We start from the raw sequence: 18,287 nt of genomic DNA, 5'->3' as shown, positions 1-18,287 counted from the left end.
TGAGACGAATAAAACCACCGAAGTTTCCTGTAATTCTCTTTGATATGTTACAGGTGATTGATGTAAAGCGAAGTTATGTAACTATGACTGCAACAAAGATTGAAATCAATATGAGAAAAGCGGAACCAATGCAGTGGGCAAGCCTTGAACTGCCTGCAGCTAAAAAGCAGGAAAAACAAAAAGATGACACAACAGATTGAATGGGAGATGGGAGGAAGGCTATTACATATTTCAGAATTCTTAATACTGTGTGAAGTGGTGGCTTGCTGCTGTAATCTTTTGTTTTGTTGTTGTGTTATTGAATGTGGCATTTCAGGGTTAACATTAAGTTCTTAAAAGCCAAAGTCAATTTGTCTTTTTGTGCCTCTCATCTTTCTTTTGTGTTATATAAGATTGATTGATTATTCATTTCTCCTTACTGGTAGGAACCATAGTTGTGTCCTTTACTTGAAGAGGCTGGAAAATAGCCCATAACCATAATTGCAGTATTTCTTTGTATTTCTTTGTTAAGCAGAGAAATATTAAGGAACTTTTTTTTTATGTCTTCGTATTATTCCATAATTAGTAAAGCAAGATGAAATATCAAATTTTAGTCAGTTTTTTCATGGATTTGTGTTCTTACAGTACTTGAAAATATTTAAGGAAGAGATGAAGCTCTGCAGTTTTTTTCTATGTGGGATGATTACTTTTTTAAGGAGGATTAATTCTGAGTATAGTAAATAAAGGGGAATATATGAATTGTTTAACAAATTAGAATTTGTTTACAACTACTTGAATTTTTAAATTATGTCAAAACTTACATTACTTGCCAAGCAGTATGATGTAAGAGTATAGGAAACATAAATAAGAATACAGAGATACCAATTTGGTTACAATTTACCATTTTATAAGACTAAGCAATAATCTTAAAAACCTCTTTCCTGAATATTTAAATGTGTTTGTATGGTGTTATGACTGATTGTTACTGATTTAGAGACTAAGCCCTCTTAAAACCTTTAGTTAAATATAAAAAGAAATTATATATACCTTGCCTCCCTGATGGAAAACTATATAAAATTGTAGACTTAAAAGGTTTGTGGAAATACATTAGGATATCAGAAAACTAAATATATAGAGTTGCTTTATGACTATTACATGTTAAATAAAATAGCTTAATTCTTTTGGAGTTTTTTTTTAAGTCATGAAGAGCTTCACAATTCTAGTGATACAGTGTTGATTATATATTGTACTTTATTTATATTAAATATAGGTAACACAGAATTAGATCGTTTGGATATGTTTGAGGCAGTGCAGAGCTCAAGAAGAAAAATTAGGAAATATTCTGAAGGCCGGAACTCTGGAAGAACTTAGAAAGTTTGGGGATAAATTAAACTTATGTAGATTTAAAATTAAAGGGGGTTTATTTCCCAAACCCCTTGAATCTTTTCTTTTCCTTGGTATTTATGGAATTCTTAAAGAAAAATTTGTAGAAGTACTATATTCGTTAATAAAGCATATATATCATTCTACTACCATTAGCAAATAACTTAGATGTAGTTAATATAATTGTTAAAAGGTTTAGCTCTGTTACAAATAAAAACAAAAAGATCTGGCAACCAGACTTTCATGACATTACACTACCATGACAAGAAATATGGGCAGTAAAAGTTGGACCCACATGGAGTACATAAGCATCTAATACCTTGAGATGTATTTAAAATTTTTCAAGTTATCTTCCATGATTTAGGAACCATTTAGAGACATGAAGTCTTTATGGGTTAGGGGAAAGGTTGATACTTAGTTTGATTAAAGGTAATGATTAATATGCCTTTTTGTTAATACTTCTTTCTGAGGCTGTTTTCCCCTAAACAGTATCTTAATCTTTACATGTAATTGAAATATTATTTAAAGCAGTGAGTTATTGTAACCTCAGATTAGTTGCATTGATCAAAACATTGATTTTTATATACACACACACACACACACGGCTTTTATATTTAGTCTGGTTACATTAGTGACCATGGTATTTCATTTCTTTCTTCTTAAGGAGCCTTTGAATTTCTTGTCCAGATAAAAATCTGAATGATATTTATCTTAGACTTAAAGGGACACAGTTGTATCATTAGGTAGCATATATGTTTTACTCTCAGTTTGTCAAAAAAGTTAATAAAAAAAGCTTATTGATTTGTTTCTCTAGAAATTTGCTTTTTTTTTTAGCATTAAAAATAATTTACTGCAGCAAAGCAGTCAAAGTTAGGTGTATTATATGTATGCTTGGTGACTAAACATGGGAAACCTAAAATGCTATTTTTCTTTCATAGCACATTTACTAGTATAAAGGAAGTAAAGTCCTAATAAACTGAGCCTTTTTTTAACCTCTTACTTCGACCTAGTTTTAGGTTTACAGAAAAGTGGTAAAAATATAATACAAGAGTTCTTTATATCTTATATTAATCTTCTCTTAATGTTATAATCATACGTTATCATAGAACATTTATAAAAGTTAAGAAATTAACCTTTGTATAATACTATTAAATAAAATAGAACATTTTATTTTTACCATCTGTTTTTAGTGGAACTCTTCAAGGTCTTAAGACTTGTCCTTTTTGGTAATAATTTATGCCAGTAATTTATAAACAATTATGATTAGGAATCAACAAATGTTTATAGGTTGAAGATGTAACTTCTTGGTGTAACTATACTGGCAAAGGACTGTAATGATTTTACTTTATTCTAATTTATATATTTTTACAAGGATTTAATTAAGAATTTTCTTCAGAAAATTATTCAACCATCAAAGTGAAGAGAAACTTCAAAGAGTTCTTGCAAATATTTTAAAGGGACTTTGAGTTATTTCCCCTCTCCAAACTCCCTATTTTTTTTTTTAATCAGTTATTCCTCAGCCTGATAATTTATGTCATGTATATACTCACAGTAAGTAAATTCTTAAAAGCTCATTTATGAGGGCTGGTGTCCCTTTTAGGATATATGGGTATGTACTCTGTAAATTATTTTTTTTAAGTCAGGTACTTTTAAATTATCTATTTGAACATTAACAGGTTTTTTTGTCGTTCATCTTTTATTGAAAATTATTTTGATCTGGCATTTATGTTTGGTATTTACTTTGTTTTCGCCAGTATCCATGGCCTTAGTTTTGAAATGCAAGCTATTAAGTCCAGCTTGTTTTTAGGTTTTGTTAATAGGTTTTTCTGTTTCATTTATTTTGATTGTTTGATAGATAGGGTTTTGTTGTTGTTGTTCATTATCCCTGACTGCTTCCCTACTGCCCAGGTATCTTACAACTTAAATTAATCTGGTGGTGTTGGATGGCTTGCCTTCTTTAATTATGTATATGCCTATGGCTTTATACATATGGCACTGTCTCAAAAATACCAGGCTTGCGTAGGTTTTCTTCTGCATATTGTTTGATTTTAACTTTTTAGGAGGATTCTTCATTGTGAAGACTATCTTTAAGAACAGTTTTTCTGAAGACCATGTTTTCACTAAAAACTCAAATGACTTTTCTTAGTTTTTCCATTTAGTGGGTCACCTTTAATGTCCGTTGAAAAGAAATATAACTTCCAGCCTTAAACATTTTTATGTTGCTTAAAGATTGTGTCAATTCAATTTGTCATTCCTTCTTAATTTGGCAGAGATGTTGTTTAACTATTTAAATTCTTTTTTAAAGACTTTGCTGATAAAAGTAAGATTAGTGATTGAGTCTGGAAAAGGGAAACCTTCCTGAACTTGAGGCACTTTCCCGTCCTTCATTAAAGAGGTTAGATTGGTGTATTAATATTTTTTAACACCCTGATGCTTTTCTTCATTTTGCTTATTTCATTTTGTAGTTTCATATGTATTCAGATTTTATTTTTATGATTAACTTGTTAATCTTCCTTACCACCCTATTAGGTAGATTCTTTTATTCTTACATTACAGATGAGGAAACTGACTTATGAGATTGGTTAAGTAGCTTACCTAGAGTTCAAACTAATGTGTTGTGATATAAAGATTTCAAAGTCATGTAGCCTGACTCTGTGTTGTTCCATGCTCTTAACCACTATTCTGTGCTGCTTTTGTCAGTTGAGTGAATAGGCTTTATATAACATGGGCATATAGCATGGAAAACTCTTAATGTGTTTGGTAACTAGGAACAAATTTTTTGTTGTGTTAAGTTAAAAAATTATGTAGTCACTTTGCCTGGATGGTTTTGGATATAATAGCCAGTTCACTACTTGTGATTTGATGACTCTTGGGGCCTCTAGGTTTTCTTAACAGCCTCCAAAAAAGTTTCAGAATCCTTACTGCAAAAAGCACAAAAGTTTTCATTAGATAGTGATATGTAGCTTGTAAATAGTAATTCTTACCTCTGTGTTAGATAAAACATGCAATAAAACACCATCAAATTTAGCTTTGATAGAAGGGAACAATTAGAGTTGGTGTAGAGGCAGACCAGTTAAGATGAGGGCATGAAATACAGCAGAAGCAGTAGGAAGAGAAGAGAGATTGAGGATTTTGAAAGGAATTAGGATTTAGATGAAAATTTAAGATAATTCCTAGGTTTGGGAATGGAGGGAGAGCTTAAACAAGATAGAGAATATAGACACAAGTTTTGGAGGAAATGATTTTCTCAAGGGACTGCTGAGTCCAAGGAATGTTTACAAATCCTCATGAAGTGTTCCAGGCTGTTGGTAAGATATGAGGCTCACAGACCTTGTCTGGCTGTCAGGATTTAGAATCATAATAGGCAGTAATGTAAATTCACTAGCTGACTTTGAGGATGCAACATTGATAGCACTCTGAACTTTGAGGGCATCTTGTTTTCATTGAAAAAACTGGTAATCCCTGCTTTGGAGTACACAAGCATAGGAATAAGTAAATCCAATAAAGGAGTATTTAGGCTCACCTGGTAAATATTCAGTGTGCCACCCAAACCATCTGTAATGGGTCCCCTTATGAAAACATTCTTTTTCCAGAATGTTGGAGGCTGGATGGGCAAAAGCAAAATAAATCTACCACAGACCCTTGATTCTGTTAGTATCAATGATAAAACATGATTGATAAAACTAGGCATGATACATTCTTAAGGTACAGAAAAATGTAGAAATTGTCTGTGTCAAGAAAATCCACAAGTTTTAAATGGTTCTTTAGGCTGACAGTAACAAATGGGATCACTATAATTTTATGTAAAACCTTAAAAGGCTTCCTACTAAAGAAAGCTGAATTCCAGTAACAAATTGAGCCGTGACTACTCAGTTCATATTAGAGATCAACTTAGACTATTTTTGATGCCTTAAAGATTTCTTTAAGTCCCCTTTCTACCATACCCCCAGTAAAGCTACTTAAAATCATCTGTAGGAAAGAGCTGAATAATTGGGGGCAGAGATGGAGAACAAATTTAAGGGAACAGAAAGCCATTGGGAAGACAAAGCCAGAATCTGAAGATAATTTTAAAACCTTCAGGGAAAGTAGGTGTCTAATCACAGGACTTAATTCCCTTGAACAGAAATTTGTAATTTAGCCACAGGAATTAGGAAGTATTAGTTATAAGAGGTAACTTGAAGCTGTGGATATAATGATAGCTATTTTTGTTATTGTTGCATAATTAGAATGTGCCAAACACTTTGCTAAGCGCTTATGATAGCTTTTCTCTTCAGAACATCACCATGATTATTTACAATATAACCTGTATTTTACAGATGGAGAAACATAGGCAAAGGAAAGGTGCATAACTTGCCTCCGGGGTTACATCCATAGCAAATGGTGAAATTTAATTTAAAAATTAGAAATTGATTCCAGAGTCCTTACACTCTTAAGCATGACGCTGAAGATACCTAAGTCACCACACAAAACCCAGAATCTAAACGGCCATTTGCTTATTATTAGTGCTTATTCCTTTATTTCGTAATATTAGTTAAATGACTAAATTACTATGAGAAGATAATGTGCTTTCAGTAGTCAGTTGAGCCATTGATTTTCTTACTAAGAACCTCTAAAGGTCCAATGGGCAGTTGACAGAAATTGGTTATGGATTCTGGAGCTGCAGGACTGAGTCAAAGTAAAAGGCCCATGGCAGTAAATTTGTCCCTTGCAGGCAGGCAGTTCTAAATGCTCGTCCCTAGAAATAACCTTACCCTTACTATCATCTGGACTCTGAGCAATTTTTGCATCTCGGTATTCTTAGATGTGGATTATTAAAAGGCCACAAACGAAGGCAGCTAACATAAGACACTTTGTGGGTGTGAGAGTATTCATTAAAATCAAGTATTAGTGTATTAGAAACAAATTCACTCATTTCAATTATGTAAAGCTAGCTGGGTTCTCAGTTTTAGCAAGTTAGGGAAGATACCCCATCACATTATAGGAGAAAGACAATCTAAAAGTTTTTGAAGTTTTAATGGATTTAACCACTTGTAAAATGTTATAAATTGTAGGACACTTCTCCGAAAGAGATCCTCTAGCGTACATGGATGGTCTGCTTTTCATATTTATGATTTAGCAGGAAATAGTTCATTTGAAGTTAGACTTTTTAGTAGTTTTTCCCCTCCCAATGAACTGTTCTGAGTTGATAGGTGTAAAATGTGTAGATTTTATTGAAAATAAGATAAAAGTTTGTAAGCGTCTTTAATATTATAGCAATTCTGTTGCTTAATTATTTTGTTTTATTCAGCACCCAGGTCACTTCCTGTGTGCTGGAGATAATTAAACAGACTCCGCTTCCAAGAAAGGATACAACAAGGAAAATAAGAGGTTGTTAAATAAAAATTATGCCAAAGATAAGCCTGTAGAAACTATCTGTGGTGCATATTTGGTAGATTTTTATGGTTGGATTTCGTGAAGGATAAATAGTAGAGTCCTGAGGAGGAAAAAAAGGACAGGAGGTAGCCAGATAAATACAAGAGAGGGGAAGGGAGAAAGAATAGGATATGAAGAAGCCTGGCATTGAGAGGTGGTATTGGCCTGTTCAGAAAACTTACTTGCCTAACCCCTAAGCTCTAGTCTCACGCAGCATTGGGTTTGGGGCTCCTCTAGATTCTAGTATATCATGATAGATCATGCAGTCAGTAAAAGTCCTGCTGATTTTCACCAGTAAAGTGCTTTAGTCCACACCAAGCCTGATCTTTAGTCCATGCCTAGAATTGGCAAATGCTCCCAGGAAAAAAAACAGTTGGTAGTCTCAGCTAGCTAGCTAGACTCAAAGACTTTTAGTACATCTAGTGCTTCCACAGCTCTTTGATATCTCTAGTGTATTTTGCATTTGATCCATTTTTTCCTAGTTATTGAACCTGGGAGCCATTGCCAGTACTACCACATCATTTCGGTAATGGAGGTCCCCATTGAAGGATTTTTTCACAGCACATAGCATGACGACATTTAGGTAGATCATTCTGGCTAGGATTGTATAATTGTGATACGAAGGGGGAAAGGAAGTGAGATGATGTAAAAGGAAGTTTTGCATCATTTACTTGAAAGATACTGTTCTTCTGAATTTAATCACATTGGGAATTGGAAAAAGTAGATGAATAAAAGTTATTAAAAAGAGAAAAAAGATCAATGAGTCCATAAAGTTAAAAAGCAATTACAAGAAAAAGACAAATCTAATACAGTAATTATTTCAAAGGTTACTATTTTACCCTAAATTCATTTCTGTACTTTCAAGGATCGATTGATATTTTTGAAATTCTGCACTAAATGGAAATATTAAGATGGCTCATGTGTGCATATATAAATGAGTGTTATTTGTATCCTCAGAATAATACATTTCAAGGGTATAAAATAGGATTACTATTTGTGAACTGTATGGAATCCCAGAACCCTGTACTTTTGTCTGTTCAAAATGAAAACAGTAGTTTTTATTATTTTACCCCTTATAAAAGGGAATATACTCTGATGTAAAAAATTTTAGCAATTCAGTACGCAGTACAAGTCACATAAAAGTCTACCACCGAAATGCAAGCACTGTTGATATTTTGATATTCATATATTTAGTTTTATCACTTTTTTAAACCAGTGTTAAGTCATGGACAACTTACCATATACATGAAAAATGTATATGTAATCATTTTATGTTCATTTTTATACTATAATCAATTTTCCATTGATATTTAGCTTGTGACCTTTTTTTACTACTTTTTACTATGATAAAAAATGCTGTAGTAAACACTGTTGTGTCACATACATTGTCATTCTGTCCAGTTTTCTCTATAGAAACCAATTTTTAGAATTTCTTGGTTAAAGTATATACATGCATTTCACATGCTTTTTGCTTACTAGTTTTTATATTAGACAACTTTTGATTAAACATTTAGGTTAAATGATTAAAAGTATGGCATAATAAAAATTTATGGCTTATTTGATTTTAAAAGTAGGTCTTAAAACAGGCAATATACTATGACAAGCAAAATATTTCCTTGTCATTATTTCCTAAGTATCCTTAAGAGAGATAGTATCTCTCTCAGGACTTGGACCAAGGAATGAGATGAAAGGGGAATAATGATTAGCTGCTTAATTCAGCTGATCTCAAATGCCTAGGGGGAAATTTTTTTTAAAAAAGTCCAAACATATACCCTATTTAACATGTGATAACACATATTCTATGTTCAGTGTCCTGAATTCATTATAGTGCTTGCCACACAATCACTTGTTCTGTTGCTAACAATCAGATATTGATTAAAAATTATAAAAACAAAACAAAAAGGAAAAATTAAATCGCAATGATTGCTATTTTACCCCAAACTCATATTTCAAACCGCATATGCTGTTTTGGCAGCTTGCATCTGTCTTCAGGAAAACGACCAGTAGGAAGAACACCCAAGAGATTTCCAAACATTTGTGCTTTCTCTCCTTTAGAAATGATAGAATTGGAGAGAACTGATGCCCAGAGATATGTAGTGATCTACTCAGTTGGGTAGTAGATAGTATGATTCATGGGTCTTAATGCAGTATTTTTTCTACCACACAATGCTTCAAGGCAAAAGTTAAAGTGGTATACTTTGGTACTGTAGCATGGTAGTGAAGTTAACTCCCTAGATTTGAGAAAAACTTTTACAAAAGTCTTAATTGTGTATATTTATTTATACTTCATAAATAACACGCCTTATTGCCTCTTTAAGCAGAAGGAATGGAACGTATTTAAAAGTTACCTTGATGACAGAACCATTGCTATACTTGCAACTTATTTTATTGTAGGGGATCAGTGAAATACCTCTAGTAATACTGAGATGTATAGAAAATGCCCCTAAACTAAATGCCCCCACTGTTTTAAGTTAAACTGTATTGTTGGCCTGGGAGCAAGGGTAACAGTTTTTCCTTGTAGTTAAGCTTTGAGCTCTCATTTCTTATTTTAGTTATTGTGCCTGCCTATGAAGGCTCTTCTAATTTTTAATTCTTAACTCGTTTTGGTGAAGTAGATGAACAACCAAGTTTATTGAAGCTTTAATCATAGTTTAACATGTAATTGAGTCGTTGGGATCTGCATAAAGGTTTGCAGATTCTGACATACATTCTTTACAGGAGTTACAGTGTGAAGATTGTAGTAGCTATTTTCATCACCCATCAGACTTATATGTTTATTCAGTAGAGCTGAAAGTATTAAATTTCTGAATATTACTGGCTTTTTCCTGACCATTCACACTTCATGGTGATTTCACAAGAGAAGGTATATGATTCTGGTTTCCTTGCCAGACTTGTTTTTTGTGTTTTTTGTAATCACAGTTATCGAGGCTTAATTCTCCTACAATAAATTATATATACATTTTAAGTTTACAATTTACCACTCAGATCAAGATACAGAAAATTCTCATCTATTGGAGAAAGTTTCCTCATACTTCTCTGCAGCCATCCTTCCCAACCTGCCACTTGCCCAGGCAATCACTAATGTAATTTCTAACACTACAGGTTAGTTTGCCACTTCATCTCAATAGAAGCATATTCTATGTAGCTTTTGTCTGGCTTTTTTCTTTCAACAATGTCTGCCAATAATATTGCATTTATTGAAAGTTCATTTTTATTGCTGAGTAGTAAGTAGTCGTGTGGATATACCACAGTTTATCCATTCATCTGTTGATGGACGTTTGGGTTGTCAGTGAACATGCATATAAGTATTGCTGTGATCATGGTTTTTCCTTCTCTTGAATAAATACCTAGAAGTGGAATTCTGGAGTCCTAAAGTAAAAGTATATGTTTAACTTTATAGGAAACTGCCAAACTGTTTTCAAAAGTGGTTTAACCATTTTACATTCCCACATCTGCAATGTCTGAGAATTCACGTTCCTTGCTATAATTTAGGGACTTTTCTTTTACTTTTTGCCACACAGGAGTTTTTTATTTCATTAGATTAACACTTTGCTAATATAATTAACGTTTAAAGAGCAAAAAAAAACGCTCTGCAGATGAAAAGACCAAAGCCTATAATCAAAACATGACACGAAAAGATTTTAGAACACCCTGGCTTCGTAAGTTATCAGAAGGGTGAATTTTTATCCTTAGACTTTCAGCAACACCTTTAATGGCTAGCCACTTGAGACCTTCCTATAACACTTCTTTCAGAGTTCCTGCTGCTGCTTGAATTGTAAAAGCTGCAATAGAAATATGTTTCTTTACTTCTTTCCAGGCCAAACGAGAGTCGGCTTTATTTTCAATATCAAAGATAGCATCATAGATTCCAGGAAATGATTCTCCAGCATATTTGTTGTGGCTACTTGGAGCAAATATGATGTGCCTAAAAGGAAGAAAACAAGGCAAATTAAAGTAAAGTGTATACGTACATTTTAGATGCTTTTTGTTTAGTCCACATTATGTTTCCTTGTGACATTCACTTTTGTTCCTATAAGATGTTCCTATAATTGATTTGAGATACTTATGCAAATCATAATTTTAAGCCAGGAAAGGAGCTAACAATATGCATTCGCTAAGACATATCTCAGAAATCACATACCATGTTGCGAACCCAAAACAGACGGAAGAAAGTAGATTCTTGTAGGTTGTGCAGAATAATCGTTAAGCGGCTCGTGAGCATCCACAAACATAGTGATAACATGTAAGTTTATGGATGTTTTTAACAAGAGGAGATTGAGAAAGATAGTTTATTTTCGTGTTGCCTTTTAAAAATAAACAAGAATGACAGTTGTTCCCAATACTTTTTAGACATTAAAAAGCAAGTATTTATAGAAGCCTGTATTTCAAAATGTCACAAATGGCAAGGATAATGAAGTCCATTCCACAAAAGTAAGACACTCAACTTTTGATCTAGAAAGAAAGTTGTATAATTGCTTTTCTCTTTCAACGTAAGTAGCTCAAGGGATCAAGCGTCTTTCCACAATAAGTATGTAGCATTTTGCTTTCCAGAAAGCGATATATTTTATTAAATACTCACATCAGGAATTAGGTCCAACAGTCAAACCCCAGAGCTTATTCTAGAGTAAATCTGTGTGAAGTAATATAGACCTCCATATAAGTCAGTATTAATGATAAATCCATAACACTCATTCAGGTTTACCAGAGTACATCAGGATTTATTATCTTGGCTTTTAAATCTTAATATGGCCTCAGATGGATCTTATTTGTAATTAAAATCAGTATATGTGCCAAGTTGTTTATAAGCATTGGTATCCTGACGGGTATATGAGTCAAGAAATTAGAGATGCAAGTCATAGATATTCCTTAGTATACTTACCGTCTTCTGGAGAATTGTAAAGCAAGAGTATAGCAAAAAAAAAAAAAAGATGATGGAAGCGAATAACCTTTGAATCATTGATCTGACATTTAATATCTCAGTAACCTTTGGCAAATTGCCTAAGTTGTCTAAACTTGTCCCAGATGTGTAAAATAATTGAAATAATATAGACTGCATAGAGTAGTATCTGAGCGGGTTGTAGAGTGAGACTGCTTGTTTTTTAAAAATCATAATACTATCAGCTATCAGCCTTGTGGCTTTGCACTGGTTATTTAACCTCTTTGTGCCTGTTATCTTAAAAATGGTGGTGATAAAAGTACTGTCCTAAAAGGATTGTTGTGAGAATCAAATGTTGGATGAAAAGCATAGCTTGACATTTAATAAGTGTTCAGTAAATATTAGCTATTATTCTGAAGCTAAATCCTTTCCATAATTTTCTCAGATGAGAAGCAGGCAGCAAGCTAAAAGAAATGATCAATTGGTAATGCTTAAGCAGCTCAAATACCTTTTATGAAATGGTGGACTCAAATAGCTATTCTAGACCCCTGAGAATTCAAACTCTGGTCTAGTTCGCAAGGTTTCAAGTATATGATGATTTAATTACCCTCCACAATGAACATTTCTGAATTTTAAAGAGGCATCAAGAACTACTGTAGCAGACTAGAGAATACAGTCAACACTTCATAGTCTTTCTTTTTTCCTCAACCTTTCCCTCAGTACATAGTATTCACTGATGGGTTATGATAATGTAAATTTTTTTTTTTTTCTTTTTTTTTCTTTTTTTTTGGAGACAGAGTCTCGCTCTGTCGGCCAGGCTGGAGTGCAGTGGCACGATCTCGGCTCACTGCAACCTCCAACTCCCGGGCTCAAGCAGTTCTCCTGCCTCAGCCTCCCAAGTAGCTGGAATTACAGGTGCCTGCCACCACACTTGGCTAAATTTTGTATTTTTAGTAGAGACTATGTTGGCCAGGCTGGTCTTGAACTCCTGACCTCAGGTAATCCACTCGCCTCAGCATCCCAAAGCGCTGGGATTACAGGCATGAGCCACCATGCCCGGCCACAAATGTTCTTAGAATTTCATAATCAAATGCTTTGCAGTTTTTAAAGACTTTTACAGTATTTCACTTGATGTTTGCAAGAAAGTAAGCTTTATTTATTCCTTTTTAGTTTCCATTACAGAGTATGTTTATTTTATATTGCTGCTGTGCAAATTACCACAAACTTAGTGGCTTAAAAAAACATTATCTTACAGTTAGTGTGACATGAATCTCCCTGAGCTAAAATCAAGGTATGATCAGGGTCACATTCCTTCCTGGAGGCACTAGAGGAGAATCCTTTTCCTTGCTTTTCTAGCTTCTAGAGGCCTCCCACATTCCTCCACCATCAAAATCCGCAACTGCATTTCAGAATGAGTCTTTCGCAATGGCATCACCCTAACTTTCTCTCCTGCCTGCCTCTTGCAGAAGACTTTTAAGGACCCTTGTGATTGCATCATTGGGACCACCAGTATATTTCAGAATACTATCCCTATTTTAATTCAGCTGATTAGTAACTTTAAATTCCATCTGCCACCTTAGTTCCTTTTTGTCGTGTAACCTAACATATTCAGAGGTTCTGGGGTTTAGAAAATAGACATCTTTGGGAGGCCATTGTTAGGCTTACCACACAGAGCAATTAATTTATGTGGAACTTTCATTAGGGAAAAAACAAGAGCAGTAATAGAATAAAGAAAATGAGCTGAATAGTAGATAAGGAAGGATTCATTACTTGCCTTTGTTGTGATAGTTATGATATATTACCCACAACTCAAAAACAAATAAGTTTGCAACATTTATCAAGCATGCTGCTATGGTCTGAATGTGTTCATTCCCCAAATTTATATGTTGAAACTTAATTTCCACTGTGACAGTATTAAGGGATTAGAGCCCTTATAAAAGTGAATGAAGGAAGCTAACTAGCCCTTCTATCTGTTCTGCCAACTGAGGACACCCTGAAAAAAATGCCATGTATAGGACAGGTGCTCATCAAACATTGAATTGGCTGACACTGACCTTGTACTTCCCAGCCCCTAGAACTGTGAGGAATAAATTTCTGTTTGTTATAAATTACCCAGTCTCAGGTATTTTGATACAGCAGCAGGAATAGATTAAGACACATGTTTTTTATTCAATAAACATTTAGTTATACTTCTGAATTTTAAGATGAATGTTTTATATATTTCACATTAACGTTTTATTTTAAAATATGTACAGTGTTTTCTGATTTATTCATTACTGAATCTCAACTGTTTAACTTAAAGCTGCCTCCTTAAATATTTTAAGTTCAGTCTAAAGGTTTCTCTGTATATAGTGAACTATAACCTAAATGGAGTTGTCAACAGACTGAGTCTACTCTTGTGCCAGTCACCAAGTTTTGGCCAGTTAAAGGGGGTCAGTTCAAACTGTTCAAATAAGGTAAATTCTGCACTGTAACCAATCTAGCTGTTTCTGTCACTCATTTCCATTTTCTGTATGTCACTTTCCTTTTTCTGTCTATAACTCTGCATCCATCACATGGCTGCACTGGAGTCTCTCTGAGTCTATCATTCTTTGCTCAATTAAAGTCTGTTAAATATAATTTGGCTAAGGTTTTCCTTTAGCAATACATACATATGTAATGTACATACATATATATAATGGCTATACACATATATATCAGATTCATCTAATTTTCTTAGTCTCAATTCTACATGGTAGAACAATTTTATTACACTAGAAATTTGGTAATATCTCCATTCTTGAGGTTCATGAAATAGCAGAGCTTAAAAATGTCATTGATCCATTATACAAACTGAAAATTTTTACTCTTAGGTTTATAAGATTTACAAGATCATTTTTAACCTGATCTACATTGCCTGATGAGGAAAAAGTAATTTTGAAATAAATTCTTTAAGACAAATGAAAAATTCTGGGTATCTGAAATTGCTATTACAGCTACATTTATCTTAGCAGTTATTGGGAAAAGTGTGTATATGCAATATGTCATATCAATCCATAAAGTAATCCTTACAATCATTAAGAACTTATTTCCATACTACTGCAGTAGACTAAAACATAATAATATGAATTAGCGTTAGAATATAATCTTAACATTGAGCTAATAGTTCAAAATGCATCTTTAAAAATATGGTAGTCTTTGGAGGACAGTTTGGCAGTAACCTAATCAAAATTTAAAATGTGTTTACCCTTTCACCCTGAAATCCCAGGTCCTGATTATAGAGTTTTTTTTTGTTTGTTTGTTTGTTTGTTTGTTTGTTTTTTTTGAGGAATTAACAATTATTAAGGATACATAATTGCCATGAAAATATTGGCAAGAAATAGAAGAAAGTGATTATTTTGTCTGCCAATTAATATGATAAAGGTAACTGACCTTGTGGAATAAAGAAGGAACAATATAATACTATTTACCAAATATTTTAAATAATTTTGTCAGCACCATTTACCAAATAACCCTAGTACTCCTGTCCCCAGCTGATATGTGATGGCAAGCCAGGGTGAGTTTTTGTATATTGCATAGCCTTAATTCACTGATTGATGCTGGTACTACAGGCATTTGATTATTATACGTTTAAGCTATTCTTTAATTTTACAGATAGTAAGTCTTCTCTCCTTGGAGGGGATGGATATGAAGGAATTTAACATTTTTAAAAATTTAAAACATCACTTCTCATGAAATAAATACATTTTTTTTCTGCAATGAGGAAGAGCATAGATAAATGGATGACTCCGAGTGGAAGGGAACAAGTGATTTTGTTACAGTCGTCAGAACTGTGGCCAGGATCATTTTAGATAAGTATGTCAAATGTGTGGAATATCATGGAAGTGGCCCTCTTTTGTCCTCCCAGCTGTATGCTAATAGAATGCCTCCCAGGCACATGCTAATAGAAATATGTGTTAGATGATTGAGAGTCTTTGTTGTTGTTAAGACAGAGTCTCGCTCTGTCTGGAGTGCAGTGGCATGATCTTGGCTCACTGCAACCTCTGCCTCCTGGGTTCAGTCAAGTGGTTCTGTTGCCATAGCCTCCCAAGTAGCTGGGATTACAGGTGTGTGCCACCACGCCCAGCTAATATTTTTGTATTTTTAGTAGAAATGGGATTTTACCATGTTGGCCAGGTTGGTCTGGAATTCCTGACTTCAAGTGATCCTTCCACCTTGGCCTCCCAAAGTGCTGGGCCTACGGGCATGAGCCTCTGTGCACAGCTGAGAGTCCTTTTTTGATGTTGGATTCATATTTATCCCACACATTGACTGGTTATGCAGATACTGGTCACGTTAAGTTCCCAAGAAGTTCTCCTCTCTGTTGCTATTCTTTTCTTCTTCTTCTTCTTCTTATTATTATTATTATTATTATACTTTAAGTTCTAGGGTACATGTGCATAACGTGCAGGTTTGTTACATATGTATACTTGTGCCATGTTGGTGTGCTGCACCATTAACTCGTTAGCACCCATCAACTCGTCATTTACATCAAGTATAACTCCCAATGCAATCCCTCCCCCCTCACCCCTCCCCATGATAGGCCCCGGTGTGTGATGTTCCCCATCCCGAGTCCAAGTGATCTCATTGTTCAGTTCCCACCTATGAGTGAGAACATGTGGTGTTTGGTTTTCTGTTCTTGCAATAGTTTGCTGAGAATGATGGTTTCCAGCTGCATCCATGTCCCTACAAAGGACACAAACTCATCCTTTTTTATGGCTGCATAGTATTCCATGGTGTATATGTGCCACATTTTCTTAATCCAGTCTGTCACTGATGGACATTTGGGTTGATTCCAAGTCTTTGCTATTGTGAATAGTGCCGCAATAAACATACGTGTGCATGTGTCTTTATAGCAGCATGATTTATAATCCTTTGGGTATATACCCAGTAATGGGATGGCTGGGTCATATTAACATATGTTAATATTAACAAATGTTCAAATAGGATACAAGGACATCCATACAATGCCAGTATTTTTCATAATAGGAAATAATTGTGGAAAAATCTAATCTGAAACTAAGAGGTAGATACATATTTGCACAAGAGTCAAATCTTTTCTCTAAAAAAAAATTGAAAAGTCTTAGAGATCCTCCAGGCTGGAGTGAATGGCATGGTCCTAGCTCCACTGTAACATTGAGCTCCTGTGTTCAAGCAATCCCCCTGCCTTACTCTCCCAAGCAGCTAGGATTGCATGCACCACCACACCAGCTACTTTTAAAACTTTTTTGTAGAAACAGGGTCTCGCTGTGTTACCCAGGCTGGTCTTGAGCTCCCAGCTTCAAGCAGTCCTCCTGTCTCGGCCTCTCAAAGCGCTGGGATTACAAGTGTGAGCCACCTTGCCCAGCCTAAGATATATTCTTATGGAAAAAAATAAAATTATAAAATAATGTGTGGTCCCATACATTATTTATGTAGACATAAACAGGTTGACATATTTATACGTGTAAATATAAATGATTATGTAAATTTGTGTAAATATATGTAAACAGATGTTTATGTAAATATAAATGTGTTTATATGTGTGTGTTGTGTGCATTTTTATGCAAATATTTGCAATATATAGTATGTAAATGTAATATGTATATGTAAATGTATATGGAACTATATACAGTAACTCCTCACTATCCATGGCGGATTGGTTCCAGGATCCCCCTTGGATACCAGAATTTAAGGATGCTCAAGTCCCTTACATAAAATGGCTTATTATTTGCATATAACCTATACAAGTCCTCCCAGATACTTTAAATCAGCTCTAGATTGTTTACAGCACCTAATACAATGTAAATGCTATGCAAATAGAATAGTTGTTTACTATATTTAGGTAAACAGATGACCCAAAAAAGGTCTGTAAATCAGTACAGACACAACCATTCTTTTTTCTTTTTCAAATATATTCTATCTGCAGTTGATGAATCCACAGATGTGGAACTCACAGATACAGAGGGCTGACTACATAGATAAACATGTATATAAATGCATTAAAATTTACACCAAACTCTTTACATTGAGTTCTCTGAAGAGAATAACAGAACTGGGTGTAGGGAGTAGGGGGGAATGCTGAAGAAGCACTGGTCCTTTTTATTCTATGTGATTCTATAGAGCCTGAGTTTTTCAAATAATGACAAAATATAGATTTTTTCTTATAAATAAAAAATAAATATATAAAGAGAATAATAACACCTGAGAGGACTAACAAACACTGTAGATATTGCTTTCGGCTTTTGTTTGATTCTTATAAATAATTGATCATTGCTATTTCATTTGTATCAATGAAGAAACAAACATTTGTGTTCTTATTATTTATAAAAATAGCTGCCATTTATTGAGTGCATCCGTCTTGAGCTAAATCTTCTACATGCCTTAAATCTACAGACCTATTGGGTAAAAGCAATTATAATTTCCACTTAGTAGCTGAGGGATCTGAGGCTTAGAGAAATAATTTTTCCAGGTCACATGAAGTATGTGGCAGAGCTGGGTTCCAAAAGCCTGTGCTTGTAATTATCTAAATGTTAATATTAATCATTAACATTTATAGGAAAGGTAACATATAGACCTTTTTTGCATATTGTTTGATGATAAATAGCTTTGCAAAGTAGCAATTATCATCATCTTAATT

The 18,287-nt window shown here is 34.0% G+C and overlaps 2 protein-coding genes across 2 annotated transcripts in view; one reads left to right on the top strand and one right to left on the bottom strand.

The window, feature by feature from the left end:
* CHORDC1 (cysteine and histidine rich domain containing 1) overlaps positions 1-1,160 on the top strand; it is a 152,749-nt gene extending 151,589 nt beyond the window's left edge. Inside the window, exon 12 of the mRNA XM_050755554.1 lies at positions 54-1,160. Within this exon, the coding sequence (XP_050611511.1) occupies positions 54-200 (147 nt within the window). The 3' untranslated portion in view covers positions 201-1,160. The remainder of the gene's footprint in view (positions 1-53) is intronic.
* An 8,221-nt stretch (positions 1,161-9,381) lies between these two features.
* The window catches only part of NAALAD2 (N-acetylated alpha-linked acidic dipeptidase 2), a 55,835-nt gene continuing 46,929 nt past the window's right edge, over positions 9,382-18,287 (bottom strand). Inside the window, exon 19 of the mRNA XM_050755525.1 lies at positions 9,382-10,699. Within this exon, the coding sequence (XP_050611482.1) occupies positions 10,510-10,699 (190 nt within the window). The 3' untranslated portion in view covers positions 9,382-10,509. The remainder of the gene's footprint in view (positions 10,700-18,287) is intronic.

This window comes from Macaca thibetana, chromosome 14, assembly GCF_024542745.1.
Source record: "Macaca thibetana thibetana isolate TM-01 chromosome 14, ASM2454274v1, whole genome shotgun sequence".
NCBI lineage: Eukaryota > Metazoa > Chordata > Mammalia > Primates > Cercopithecidae > Macaca > Macaca thibetana.
Note: the sequence above shows the minus strand (reverse complement) of the source record. Positions and strands in the feature narration are given on the sequence as shown.